Here is an 11540-nt window from a genome sequence, read left to right as displayed (position 1 = left end):
TTGTGGGGTGGGAGTTTGAGAAGGGGAGAAAGTTGTGCATCACTCCTATACAGTCCAGGATACCTTCAGGAGACTAATCTGGTTTTTATGTCTCTGTGGAGGTGCAAATCCACTCCAAATCCCAGAGTCTTCACGTTGATTGCAAATCTGATGCAGTTTCAGACTTTTCCCTATCTTTCAGACTCTGTGAATGATTTGGGAGCAGACTAAAATTTTCTTGTTCTTCCCTAGAGCAGAGTGCTACTTCCATGTCTCACTCTCCGTTCACATGCTCACCCCATGGACTGATGGTCTCTGAGAGTGGGGAGGAGCAGAGAATGGAGAAAAGAGTATAGAGGGGGAAAGTGATAATCACCCATCAACTTGACTTTTAGTCCTGTGAATTTCTTGCTACTTTGCTGGGTCACCTCCTAGCGGCAGTTCTAAGAAAAAATATAAGGCAAGAAAGAAAAACAGAGGACAGGATAGGGATCAACTTTACATCAAATAATTGAATTGGAGACTATCAATGTCAAAATTAATATTTCAAAGGTTTTTCTTTTTTCCCTACAAATATTGTTAAGCTAGGTTATGAATACCACTGACTCACAGATTAAAAAAATTGAAATTCAGCTAGGTTGAGGTCAGTTTCCCAAGACCACAAAGCGAGATAGACATAGAAGCTGGATTAGAAGGACTGTCTCCTGACTCACTGTGCAGCTCTCACTGCATCATTGGTGGTTGCTCAGACTCAGAGCATCTGAGTCACCCCTGTGGATTCTAATTCACAGCCTCAGAGTCCCTTTCCTCCTTTCCTTCCCCACTGCCATTGCCCAGTGCCAGGGCATCATGACCCCTAACCTAGACTATTGGCAACAACCTCCCATCTGGTCTTTATCTAGGTCACCTGCACTCTAATTTATCCCAACCACCACTGTGAGACTAACTAATGCACAGCTCTCATGGAAACGTTTCTGTGAGAAACTTTCAACAACTTCCTGTTGCCTAATTTATTAAGTGTTAAAAACTCTGTAGCCCAATATTTGTGTCCTGCCAATGTGCCAGCAGCATGCTCTGCACTCCAGCCCAAAGCATCACATGCTTTGAGCATTCCCCGCACTCCACACTCCTGTGCCTTACTGTCTTTGCTTGGGTGCCTTCCCTTGGAAAACCCCAACTATGCCCCCCACCTAACTCTACATCCATTCATCTAAATTCTCAGTGGATCAGTACAAATACCACCCACCCATGAACCCCTCCTGAGTATCCCAACTCTGAAATTCTGTAGCTCTTTATCACATTTTGTTTTGTGCTATGGTTCTGTGTATAAATGTGTTGTTTCTGCTGTTAAACTGAGCTCCTGGAGTTCAATCCACAGAACTAAGCTTGTCTTTCAATCTACAGGGCTAATCACAGTGGGGACACATAATGAACACTCAATGAGTATTTTTTGAAAGAATGAATTCCTTTAATAAGCATAGGCTCAGCTACATTGTACATTATTAGTTTAAGTGCTTTTCCTTAGATTGAAGAGTCTTTTACTAGAATCTTTATCTTTCCTAGAAAATAACTCACATCCTACATTCACCTGCCTATACTAGGTGAACTGTATTAACTCAGTAAAAAAAAAAAAGTGTCACCAATTCCCTTTTTTATTGGAGTTGCTAAATAGATATTGAAAGGAATAACAAGATTCTCTCCTAAGATGCCTGAAATGCTTATGAATACATGTAACTTATTATTAGTTAATAGAGCTTATTAGATTCTCAATAAGCTTTCACTGCACACAGCAATGAGACCATAAATAACCAGTCACACTGGCCTACTCTTTACTGGTGATTAAGTACACACTGGTGATATATTGACAAAATGTGTTCACTCTTTGAATATTTTTAGATCAAGGATAAACAGACCTTCACATTCATCCCATATAAACATATATGTATCTCTTTTTCAGTTTTTATCTTATTTTTAATTTTTAAATAACTATATATTGATGAAACAGTTCTTTCACAAAATCCTGGAAAATATTAGGATTTCTATTTATGACTCAAGAGCAGACCAAGAATATTAGAAATGACTAGGGAAACTATCATTTGAAAAATCCACTTGGAGAAGGAAGCAAATGAAAAGAGGTATAGTAGGTATTTCAGACCAGTTAAAACCCAGGTATGGAAGCATTTTCACTTCAGTTGGCAATAGCACTGACATCTGTTCCCACTTTATGGAAAAATGAAATAATGGGTCTGCTACCCCACATGCCAGTTATTACTTCATTATTGATTATTGCTGCAAACTAAATTTAAACTTTAAAAGATTGCCAAGTTTTCTTTGTGTTTTTGGTGTGAGGAGGGGGTTGTAGGTGTACAGGATGAAAGAGGGGGTTAAGGAGGAGGGAGAATGATGCAGAAGAAAAAAGTACTAGAATTTTATTCACAACTTTTTTTTTTTTTTAATGGGATCATCAACCAGTGTTTGGACTTTTTTTCATAGATACTCTTATGGTGAAAGGGGTTGAAATCAGTGGTTAAACTGGAATTTTTCTTAGACCATAATTCTTAGCAAAGATGAAAAAATCAATGTCACGCAAGTCTTTTTAGATGATTGCCTTTGTAAAGCCAGGAGAATGATTTTCAGGACAAATTTTGTTAGTTTTCACTTAAGACAGTACGATCATGCTACTTTGGGTCCCTTGCTGCCTAAACTCTCTGGACAGAAATGGCATTCATCATCCAGTTAGATTCTTGGGCTATGTTCTCTCCAGTCCTGGAGAAATCCGTCACCGCGTTCTTACTGAGCGCTCACAGAGGGCATGGCTCAGTGACTAGGCATGCACATTTGCATTTGTTGTGACAACTGTCAGCTTCAAACTCCCTCTCCTCACAACCCTGTCTAAATGGGGTTTGTAATCCTTCTTCCCACCCACTCTCTTCACTCCCTGGGGCAGGAATGTTGGCTCCTGTTCCCTGTCACCTGTCAGAATCCGTCCTCCTGTCACTGGCTTATATGGACAAGTCAGCCCTCTGTCACGTGACACACACACCCCCCCCCTGCTAAAAACAGCTCCGGCTCCCCCTGTGAACCTGGGCCTGAAACAATGTCTTCCACCGAAAAAACCATAAAGGACACTTGATCACCCAATCCTTGGAATTATTTCCAGGAAACGCTTGCAGAACCATCCGGAGCACCCTTTCCCTGGCAGCGCACAAGGGGACGGCCGGGAGATGAGCGCATCTTTGAATTATAAGTCTTTTTCTAAAGAGCAGCAGACCATGGATAACTTGGAGAAGCAACTCATCTGTCCTATCTGCTTAGAGATGTTCACGAAACCTGTGGTTATTCTCCCCTGTCAGCATAACCTGTGTAGGAAATGTGCCAGTGATATTTTCCAGGTAGGTTTGTTTGGAATTTACGGGGTAAAAAGAGTCTCTTTTCTCTGAATCAAGTGCTGAACTTTTAGGTGAATTCTTCTAGAAAACTTCATAATGCTACATTCATTTTCAAGAAAAACTTTTTTTTTAAAAAAATGATTTGCTTTGTGCTTTGTTGCCTGCCTCCTCCTTACTCCCAAATCTAGTTTTACTTAAATACTAAGAATCATATTTGTTTAAAAAAACAAACAAAACTCATTTCATTGAATCTGCTTCAAATTGTAAATGAATTGCTGCCCAAGACATTCATGTTGGAGTTTCTGGCTGGAACTTTTGGTTGTGAAAACATTGGATGGAAAACTGCCTCGTGCTGAAAATGGTACATTTGACTGTGGGTAAGTCCTGTATTTTAGGACCTCTTGCTGATAAGGCCCTAAGGGATTCTCTTATGGCCAGCTTAAAGTAGAAGTTGATGTTGTTTGTAGTAACCATGAGTGAGAAGAAGTCTCAGGAAAAGCTGTCTGTGGCATTACTCAATTCCTCTTTCCTTGCTTGGCAAGAACAGGCTTCTAACCCGTATTTGCCCACAAGAGGAGGCACCACTGTGGCATCAGGGGGCCGATTTCGCTGCCCATCCTGTAGACACGAAGTGGTCCTGGACAGACATGGGATATATGGCCTTCAGAGGAACCTACTGGTGGAAAATATCATTGACATCTACAAGCAGGAATCCACCAGGTACTGTTCCTCCATGTGGCAAACCCATTTGAAGCTTGCTTTTGCCTGTTTGTTTGTTCTAATGGATTAATATGCCAAATGCTTGTTTGCCAATCACAGACATTGTTTTATAGGAAAATGTTTTCTAAGTGAGGCCTTCCCAATGTGAGAATTGCTTACAGAAGGGGAAGGGAGCTGGTGCCCAAGACTTTATATCAACTCAATAATGAAGTAATTCATTAACACTAATCCATTCAGTAATAATGAAAGAGGCATGATGCATTCCACCCCTCTAAGCCTTGTAATAATGTATGTTTTAGACATCTCTTCACTTTTTCACAGGTCCTTTGTAGCTCCAGATTCTATGCAGTAGAAAACTTACAGTACAAAACTTTAAAGAAAACTAATAAAAATGGCATTTTCCAAAAAAAGTCCAGTTCCTAGTTTGGACAATCTCACCTGAAAATTGTCTAGATGATCATATTAAAAACAAAATTCTCTAATACAGTTAGTCATGGTATGGAAGTTGCAAAGCAATGCATAGTCCTGTCCTTTAGCAAGTTAAAGTTTAGAGACCTGAGGGCCGGGGGGGGGGGGGGGGTTTGGCATTCAGGTTACGTTTTTCTAGTCTCTAGATTGTATTTGCCTCACACTCTTAGCACTCATCTGTTGGTTGATTGATACTCAATACGTGCATCCATTCACTAAAAAAAAGAAAAAAAAGGCTTCTTCCTCATTATATCACATTGGCTATAGAGTTCCTTTCCTAGAGACAACAAATACTGCAAGAGTTCATTCCTAGAAGGCGTGGTGTGAAGAGCCCTTTCTCAATTATACACAGGTCGGTCCAATCCACAGAGCTTGATAGCAATATTGAGACCATCTGGAAATGAGCTCATTGTGATTCTTATTAGGAGACATGTATTTATGGAACATCTGCAGGGCTCTAAGAGCCTTGCAGTCTTAGAAGGAAAGCTGTTCTATAAATCTAACATATAATTATTATAATCATTATGGCTATTAGTTCCTGCTTAAGATTCAAACTAAATTAGATAGTGCCAGGATCTAGATGGATTTGGGGAAGAAGAGTAATTTCCAATGACATATTGCAGAGCACAGAGTCAGCTATTTCCCTGGCTTCCAGAATCTCCGGAGAAGAAGGAAAGTGCTATTGTTGCTGCTGTTACTTCACAGATCTGATCTGATTGTATTATGTTATGCAAGTACACATATTGTCTCTTAAAAAAAACAGTCAATTAATAACCCAATTATTAAGAGTGCTTATATAACAACCAATCCAATGTCTAGTACAGTGTCTTGCATAGAATTGTTACTCTGTAAGTGTCAGCTGATGAAGCAACACCCCAAGCTTCTTACATGTTCTACTTATTGCAATAATTTCGTTTTACTACTTGCTACAGTGAGAGCATGGGAAATAATAGCAATAATGTTATGAAATCCAGATAAGAAGAGATGTTAAAACTTGCAGCATAATCAAAACCACAAAGGTGAACAAACCGTATAGAAGAAATGAACCAAATTTCCAACAAGGAAGCTCAAACTCCATGCCCTAGTGGTGTTTTTCAGATTATCAGGTTCTTATGCTGTTATTTCTTGAACCCGAGACCTGCCTTTGGGACATCTTTTACTTGATGGCAAAAGCAGGCATTGATATTTGGGCATAAACCCAAGGGCAGCTTCGCCAGCCCAGAACCCTGGGCTTCAGAATCCATTAGGTAACCTTAGAATAACCTTGGCTATACAGCGTGAGATGAATCTATCTCTGGCTCACCATCATCAGGGACAGAGGAGAGGGCCTGGTCAACTCTGACCTCCCACAGAAAGACTAGAGATTGTACATCTCAAAAACACCTGGCCTTCTCACCTGGAATTCTGCATGGTGCTGAACTAGCCCAGTTTGGGGAGTTGACAAGAGAAGGAATTTATTTCGCTATTATTAATCATAAAAGCTATAATAATTAACTTTATAATAAGTAAAAATAAGATGTGCCATCTGTGTCAACTGTTCAGGGTGCTTTACATATGAGTCATGTATAATTCTTTTTCAAAAAAATACTTTTATTTATTTATTCATAAGAAACACAGAGAGAGTCAGAGACATAGGCAGAGGGAGAAGCGGACTCCCCAGAAGGAGCCCGATGTGGGACTCGATCCTAGGACCCCCGGATCAATCATGACCTGAGCCAAACGCAGACGCTCAACCACGGAGCCACCTAGGTGCCCCTCATGTATAATTCTTTAATTCTCACAAAAATCTCATGATTGTGATTATTATTACCTGATTAAAAATTCTGAGTATTTCACTGAAGCTAACTCCTATACATCATTTAAACATTCAAATAGTACTACAAGACCTCTAATGAGGCCTCCCCAACTCTCTCTCCACCCCCAAGTCTCACTCCCCAGAACCAACCACTTTTCATCGTTTTAGCTGTTTTTCTGTTATCACCCAGTGACATCTACACACTACTCCTATATTCCCATTTCTTGATTTTTCAGTTTAGACCTTCTCTATCAACTTTTCACTGCAGGTGATCAGGACAGTGCCCTCCTGTGGCTGGGCTTCACCTTACTTTTACTTTTTCCTGGATTGAATCCTTGTTTCCTAGAACCAATGTCTTTCTTTGTTGGCTTATTCTACCGCGGTTTTTTTTTTTTGTTGTTGTTGTTGTTGTTGTTTTGCCGTTGTTGTTGTTGTTTGTGGAGCATATCCTCAAGTAATCTCCCAAATATGCAAAAAGTGCTCCACTTTCAGCCTCCCACACATTCCTGCCTTCAGAGTACCTGGCTTCTGCAATTCTAGAGTCTTTCTCGGGTTGCACAGCCCAAGACAGCTTGCTCCTTGCAAGCTTCTCCCCTGCAGGCCCTTAGCAGAAATAAGATGCAACTCAAGTAGGTCACTTCCTTTCATCCAGATGTTCTCAATTTCCAACAGTTGGTTGACATCTCTCATCTGCTTCCAGCTTCCTCATTTTTTGTCCTACTTACTTATACTAGAATATGATTTTTTAAATTTTCTTAATCTAATTTTAGTGGGATTTCCACAGGAAGCACAAATAAAAAAGGCATATGTTCATTCTGCCATATTTAATTAGAAGACCCTTAGGCCAATCTTCAGATATGAATAAAAGTGGAGATTGAAAGAGGTTAAATAACTTGCCTGAGGCCATACAGGAGAAGCTGAGCTGGAATTAAACTTTGAGATCAGTTTGACTCTAAAGGCAGTGCCTGCAATACCTCATCAAGATCCACCCTTTAGGAAACTCCAGGATGGTCCTAGAAACTTGAGACCAGAAACAGCAGGCTACAGATTCCTTGAGGCTAGCTAGCACTGAATGGCTAGGGGCCACTGTCCACATCTGGAGCTGAGCCCAAAGCCCAGATACCCTCACCTCATGAAAGTGAATTTCCATCTGTATTCTACACACCATGTTTGACCCAAATCTCTTACAGGTTTTAAATTGTCTAGAGGTTTCTATTATTCACCCATTTATAAGTGGGGGATGCCCCTGGGCTTCTGTTTCCATCTAAACAAGAGAAACTTAATAAGGAATATGGAAAGTTCTATTTATCTATTCCCTAATAAGGAATATGGAAAGTTCTATCAGCCTCTATTGAATTATGGAAAAATAATAACAATTGAAACTAAACGTATAGCCTATGGCTACTGCCATATTTTCAGGATATATACTCACATACCTGAGCTCTGGTCGTAGCTGTTGACATCAGAATAGCACATAAGACAAAGGCTGCCCTCAGGAAATGCTGCAGGGAGATGACCCACAGAGGTATCACCTGTGCCATTTTTCAGTAAATGTGCTCTAGACACTTGCTTGACGTTTATTATTATGAGACAGATACATGAGAGGGAAGGTATTGGAGGTGGAGAAGCCTTTGATCAAGCAAAGACCAAACCACCACTCCTAGTCTCTAGATTACCCCCAAAGGACTATGTCATTTATAAATGGAGTCTTCAGGATGTTGTCTGGCTTCTTCCTCTGCTGCTCATGAGTGCCAAGTGACCCTGGCTTTTCTCCATATTTCACATGCCTTCCCCAGATGAGTGGTTTTATGTTAGAGCACAAGGAATGCTGCCCATTAGTCTCGCAAATTCTCTTTCATTTCTCATTCATTTGACAAATACTTACTGAGTATGCACTCTATGCAAGGCATTGTTCTAGGCACTGGAGACCCAGCAAAAAAGAAAACAAGGCTGCCCTTGTAGAACTCACATTTTGGTGGAGGAAACAGATAGACCTGGGCAGAATTTACTTTTCTCGGTTGACTTCCAAAAATATAATAGAAATTCAAGTCAGGAGGCCACAGACTTCATGGAAAACATATTGCTACAAGACCAGGGAAAAATTCCTTTTACAAAAGCCAGATTCTGAAACCTTGAAGCTGGAAGCCCATACAATTTCCTTACCAGACCCAGGACTTCTCCCAATAGCCCAATCTCTTGACTTGACTCCTACCTAGTGATTCATAGATATAAATTAGTATATTCTCTGCCCTTCTCTGAGTTCTGGGGCTGTAGCTACATGGTACCACACACCAATATCAATGGATTTCAAACCATTTTATTCATGTCTTACAGTAGAAGTACATTTTACATTGTAATCCAGTGACCTTTCTGTACATGGATGGATATCGAGATAGATAGATATGAAATATATACTTTTGTTTCCAGTGTACTTACATACAATGTACACACACATATGTATATACATACACATCTATCTACACTAGAAACAAAAGTTTCACATATCATTACCGTCTTCTTATGTAGCTCACAGTATTTACTATTTTATTTTAACAATGCTGGTCATGACTCCTAAACTGATTTCAGTGGCCCATAATAATCCATTTCATGGCCATTAAAACTGCAGTTCTTAAAAAGTGGATCTTGGTAACAATAGAAAAAATTCAGTCCCAAATCTTTAAAATAACTATGATTTTAAATAACTATGTGTTTGGGAATGTGAGGAAAGGTTATGGATTTGTATTTACATTTTTCAGGTACCTCTGAAAACTATTAACAACATCAATCTTTAGATAGGATATGTAAGAATTCCAGGTTTTTGCAGAAGTAGGCCACACCCATACCTCTCACCACATTTTCCAGATGAGGCCTAGAGCACCACAATTTGGCATAATTTTTTTTAAGGTTTCTTTTTTTTTTTTTTTTAAGATTTTATTTATTCATGAGAGACACACACAGAGAGAGAGGCAGAGACACAGGCAGAGGGAGAAGCAGGCTCTATGCAGGAAGCCTGACATGGGACTCGATCCTGAGTCTCCAGGATCAGGCCCTGAGCTAAAGGCAGCGTTAAACCACTGAGCCACCAGGGCTGCCCCGATTTGGTGTAATTTTGATCTTGATCATAATACATAAGCCATGCTGATCATCAGGGAAATAGACAGGGTCCTACCATGTGCTGTACCTTCGGCCACTTCAGGTGATTCTACAGCTAATAGGTTATTCTTAAATAGCAATGACTTGTCACTCCCATTTCATGTTTCAATTCCTCATCCCTTGGTTATCATCTCACTAACATACACAAATCCAATGCTCCATTATTACCTGTTGCAGTTTCAGAAAGTTTTGGCTGATGCTGAGCTATCGGAAAAACTGAAACTTGAGGATTATCTGTAAGATCCTTATTTCCAAGGTTACCACCACCTCTCAGAACAGCATTTTGCATTTTTCTTATTGCTTAAAGCATTGTGCCCCTTCACTGAGTACAAACTACCCACTCTCAGTCCGTGCCAAGTCCTCACTCAGGAAGTTACATTTAATTTTCTGAATGGCAGAAAGAGACTCAAACAAATTAATTACATGCATGCTGATATTTTCCTTCTTACACAAAGGTACTTCCCACCAGTGCCTAAACTAATAACCGGAGATCTGGGCTCCTCCCCCTTCTCCTTTTGGTGGGAAAGGTGTTTGCCGGAGGTTGGAGAGTTGGGATCTAGCGCTTCTGCCAAGCTGGAGGAAACTTGGGATTTCATTTACCAACAACTCCTCCCTCTTTTGCCATAATTGGAAAGTATCTCAAGAGACTTGAGTGTATGGAGAGAGTCCTGGATTGCCCTCCTAACACAAAAATCCAGTGGTCAACTTTCAGGAATTTCACTAGCCATGTGTGGAACCCTCAATAACTTGAAATCAGCCATGATGGGAACACTCACCACAGAAATTGTCAAATACTACAGATCAGAATGTCTAAGTCCTACCCCCTATGCCAGGCTGGTTGCTGGACATCTATCAGCACACCACTGCTAAGCCCTCAGGGCAACTAAATTTGGAGGGCTCTGAGCACAAGAAGGGTACTGTGGGAGTTTTCTGGAATAGCAATGCTAATCACCCCTCCCTGCTTTGGCCCCATGGGAGCTGACACATTTATCTGCCTAACTCCTCCCAGACCAGAAAAGAAGTCTGACCAGCCCATGTGTGAGGAGCATGAAGAAGAACGCATCAACATCTACTGTCTGAACTGTGAAGTGCCCACCTGCTCTCTGTGCAAGGTCTTTGGGGCACACAAGGATTGCCAGGTGGCACCTCTAACTCATGTGTTCCAGAGGCAGAAGGTAACAGAGCCTCTCCACCCCCTGCGGCTCCTCCTTTGCAGCCCCTTCTAAGTGCTTATGTGAGTGGCTCCCTTCGCTGAAGAGGACCGCCCAAGCCAGGCAGCCCTGAGGCTAGGTGGTGTGAAGGGTGGGGTGGGAAGGGGTGCACTACTGTGAGCACATGGCCAGTCAAGAGATATCCTGGAGAGTAAGGGGACTGCTAGAGAGGGAAGGGGTACCAAGGGCCAGGAAGGTGCACAGATGGCAAAGGTCACTGTTTTTTGTGCTGAAGTTGCTGAAGGCAAGTAGTGTGTTGGCACCTGGTCTGAGCATTTGAAGTTCAGGTCATAGATATGAAAAGGATAACTTTTCACTCCAGTCACATAAATTTTTCTTCATTCACTAACAAAAGGTTGTTTGCCACAGCCCTCCTAGGACTTTTATCCCCAATTCCTATCGCATTAGGCTTCAAGACTGGGTTAGACTGGCTTCCTACCCTTTCCACCTAGGCCAGTTGCAAAAAGGCCTCCTCTGAATTTGGCACATGCCCCATCCCAGGGCCTCAGCTTCAGCCTCAACGCTCTCATTGTGACCAACTATAGTTTTTCCCCTGGCTTATTGCTCACCTGCCAACCTGGTTCAAGTAGCAACTTGCCGATTTTGTGCAAATAAATATGTGGTTGCATGCTCAGATAGATGCAGCAGCTCCTGTCATCTAGAGTGTGAGCAGCTCCATAGCTCAGCTTCTTTCTGTGAAGAATCATAGATTCCAGATTTGGTCAGTGTCTTACTATGAGGATCAGAGTGGGAATCAATTTTGAAAGCCAAACTTTTGGGCAACACCAGTCATAACCATAACCAGTAGCTGCTAAAGAAGCAGGA

General features: G+C 41.2%; 1 protein-coding gene across 3 annotated transcripts in view; it reads left to right on the top strand.

Annotated features, from left to right (window-relative positions):
• The first annotated feature begins 3060 nt into the window (after positions 1 to 3060).
• The window catches only part of TRIM55 (tripartite motif containing 55), a 44638-nt gene continuing 36158 nt past the window's right edge, over positions 3061 to 11540 (top strand). For all 3 annotated transcript variants that reach the window (XM_055318248.1, XM_055318246.1, XM_055318247.1), the window contains exons 1-3: positions 3061 to 3371; positions 3916 to 4088; positions 10514 to 10679. In XM_055318248.1, the coding sequence (XP_055174223.1) occupies positions 3204 to 3371; positions 3916 to 4088; positions 10514 to 10679 (507 nt within the window). In that variant the 5' untranslated portion in view covers positions 3061 to 3203. The remainder of the gene's footprint in view (positions 3372 to 3915; positions 4089 to 10513; positions 10680 to 11540) is intronic.

Source organism: Nyctereutes procyonoides, unplaced genomic scaffold, assembly GCF_905146905.1.
Source record: "Nyctereutes procyonoides isolate TBG_1078 unplaced genomic scaffold, NYPRO_anot_genome, whole genome shotgun sequence".
Taxonomy (NCBI): Eukaryota; Metazoa; Chordata; class Mammalia; order Carnivora; family Canidae; genus Nyctereutes; species Nyctereutes procyonoides.
This window is presented reverse-complemented; position numbering and strand designations above follow the sequence as displayed.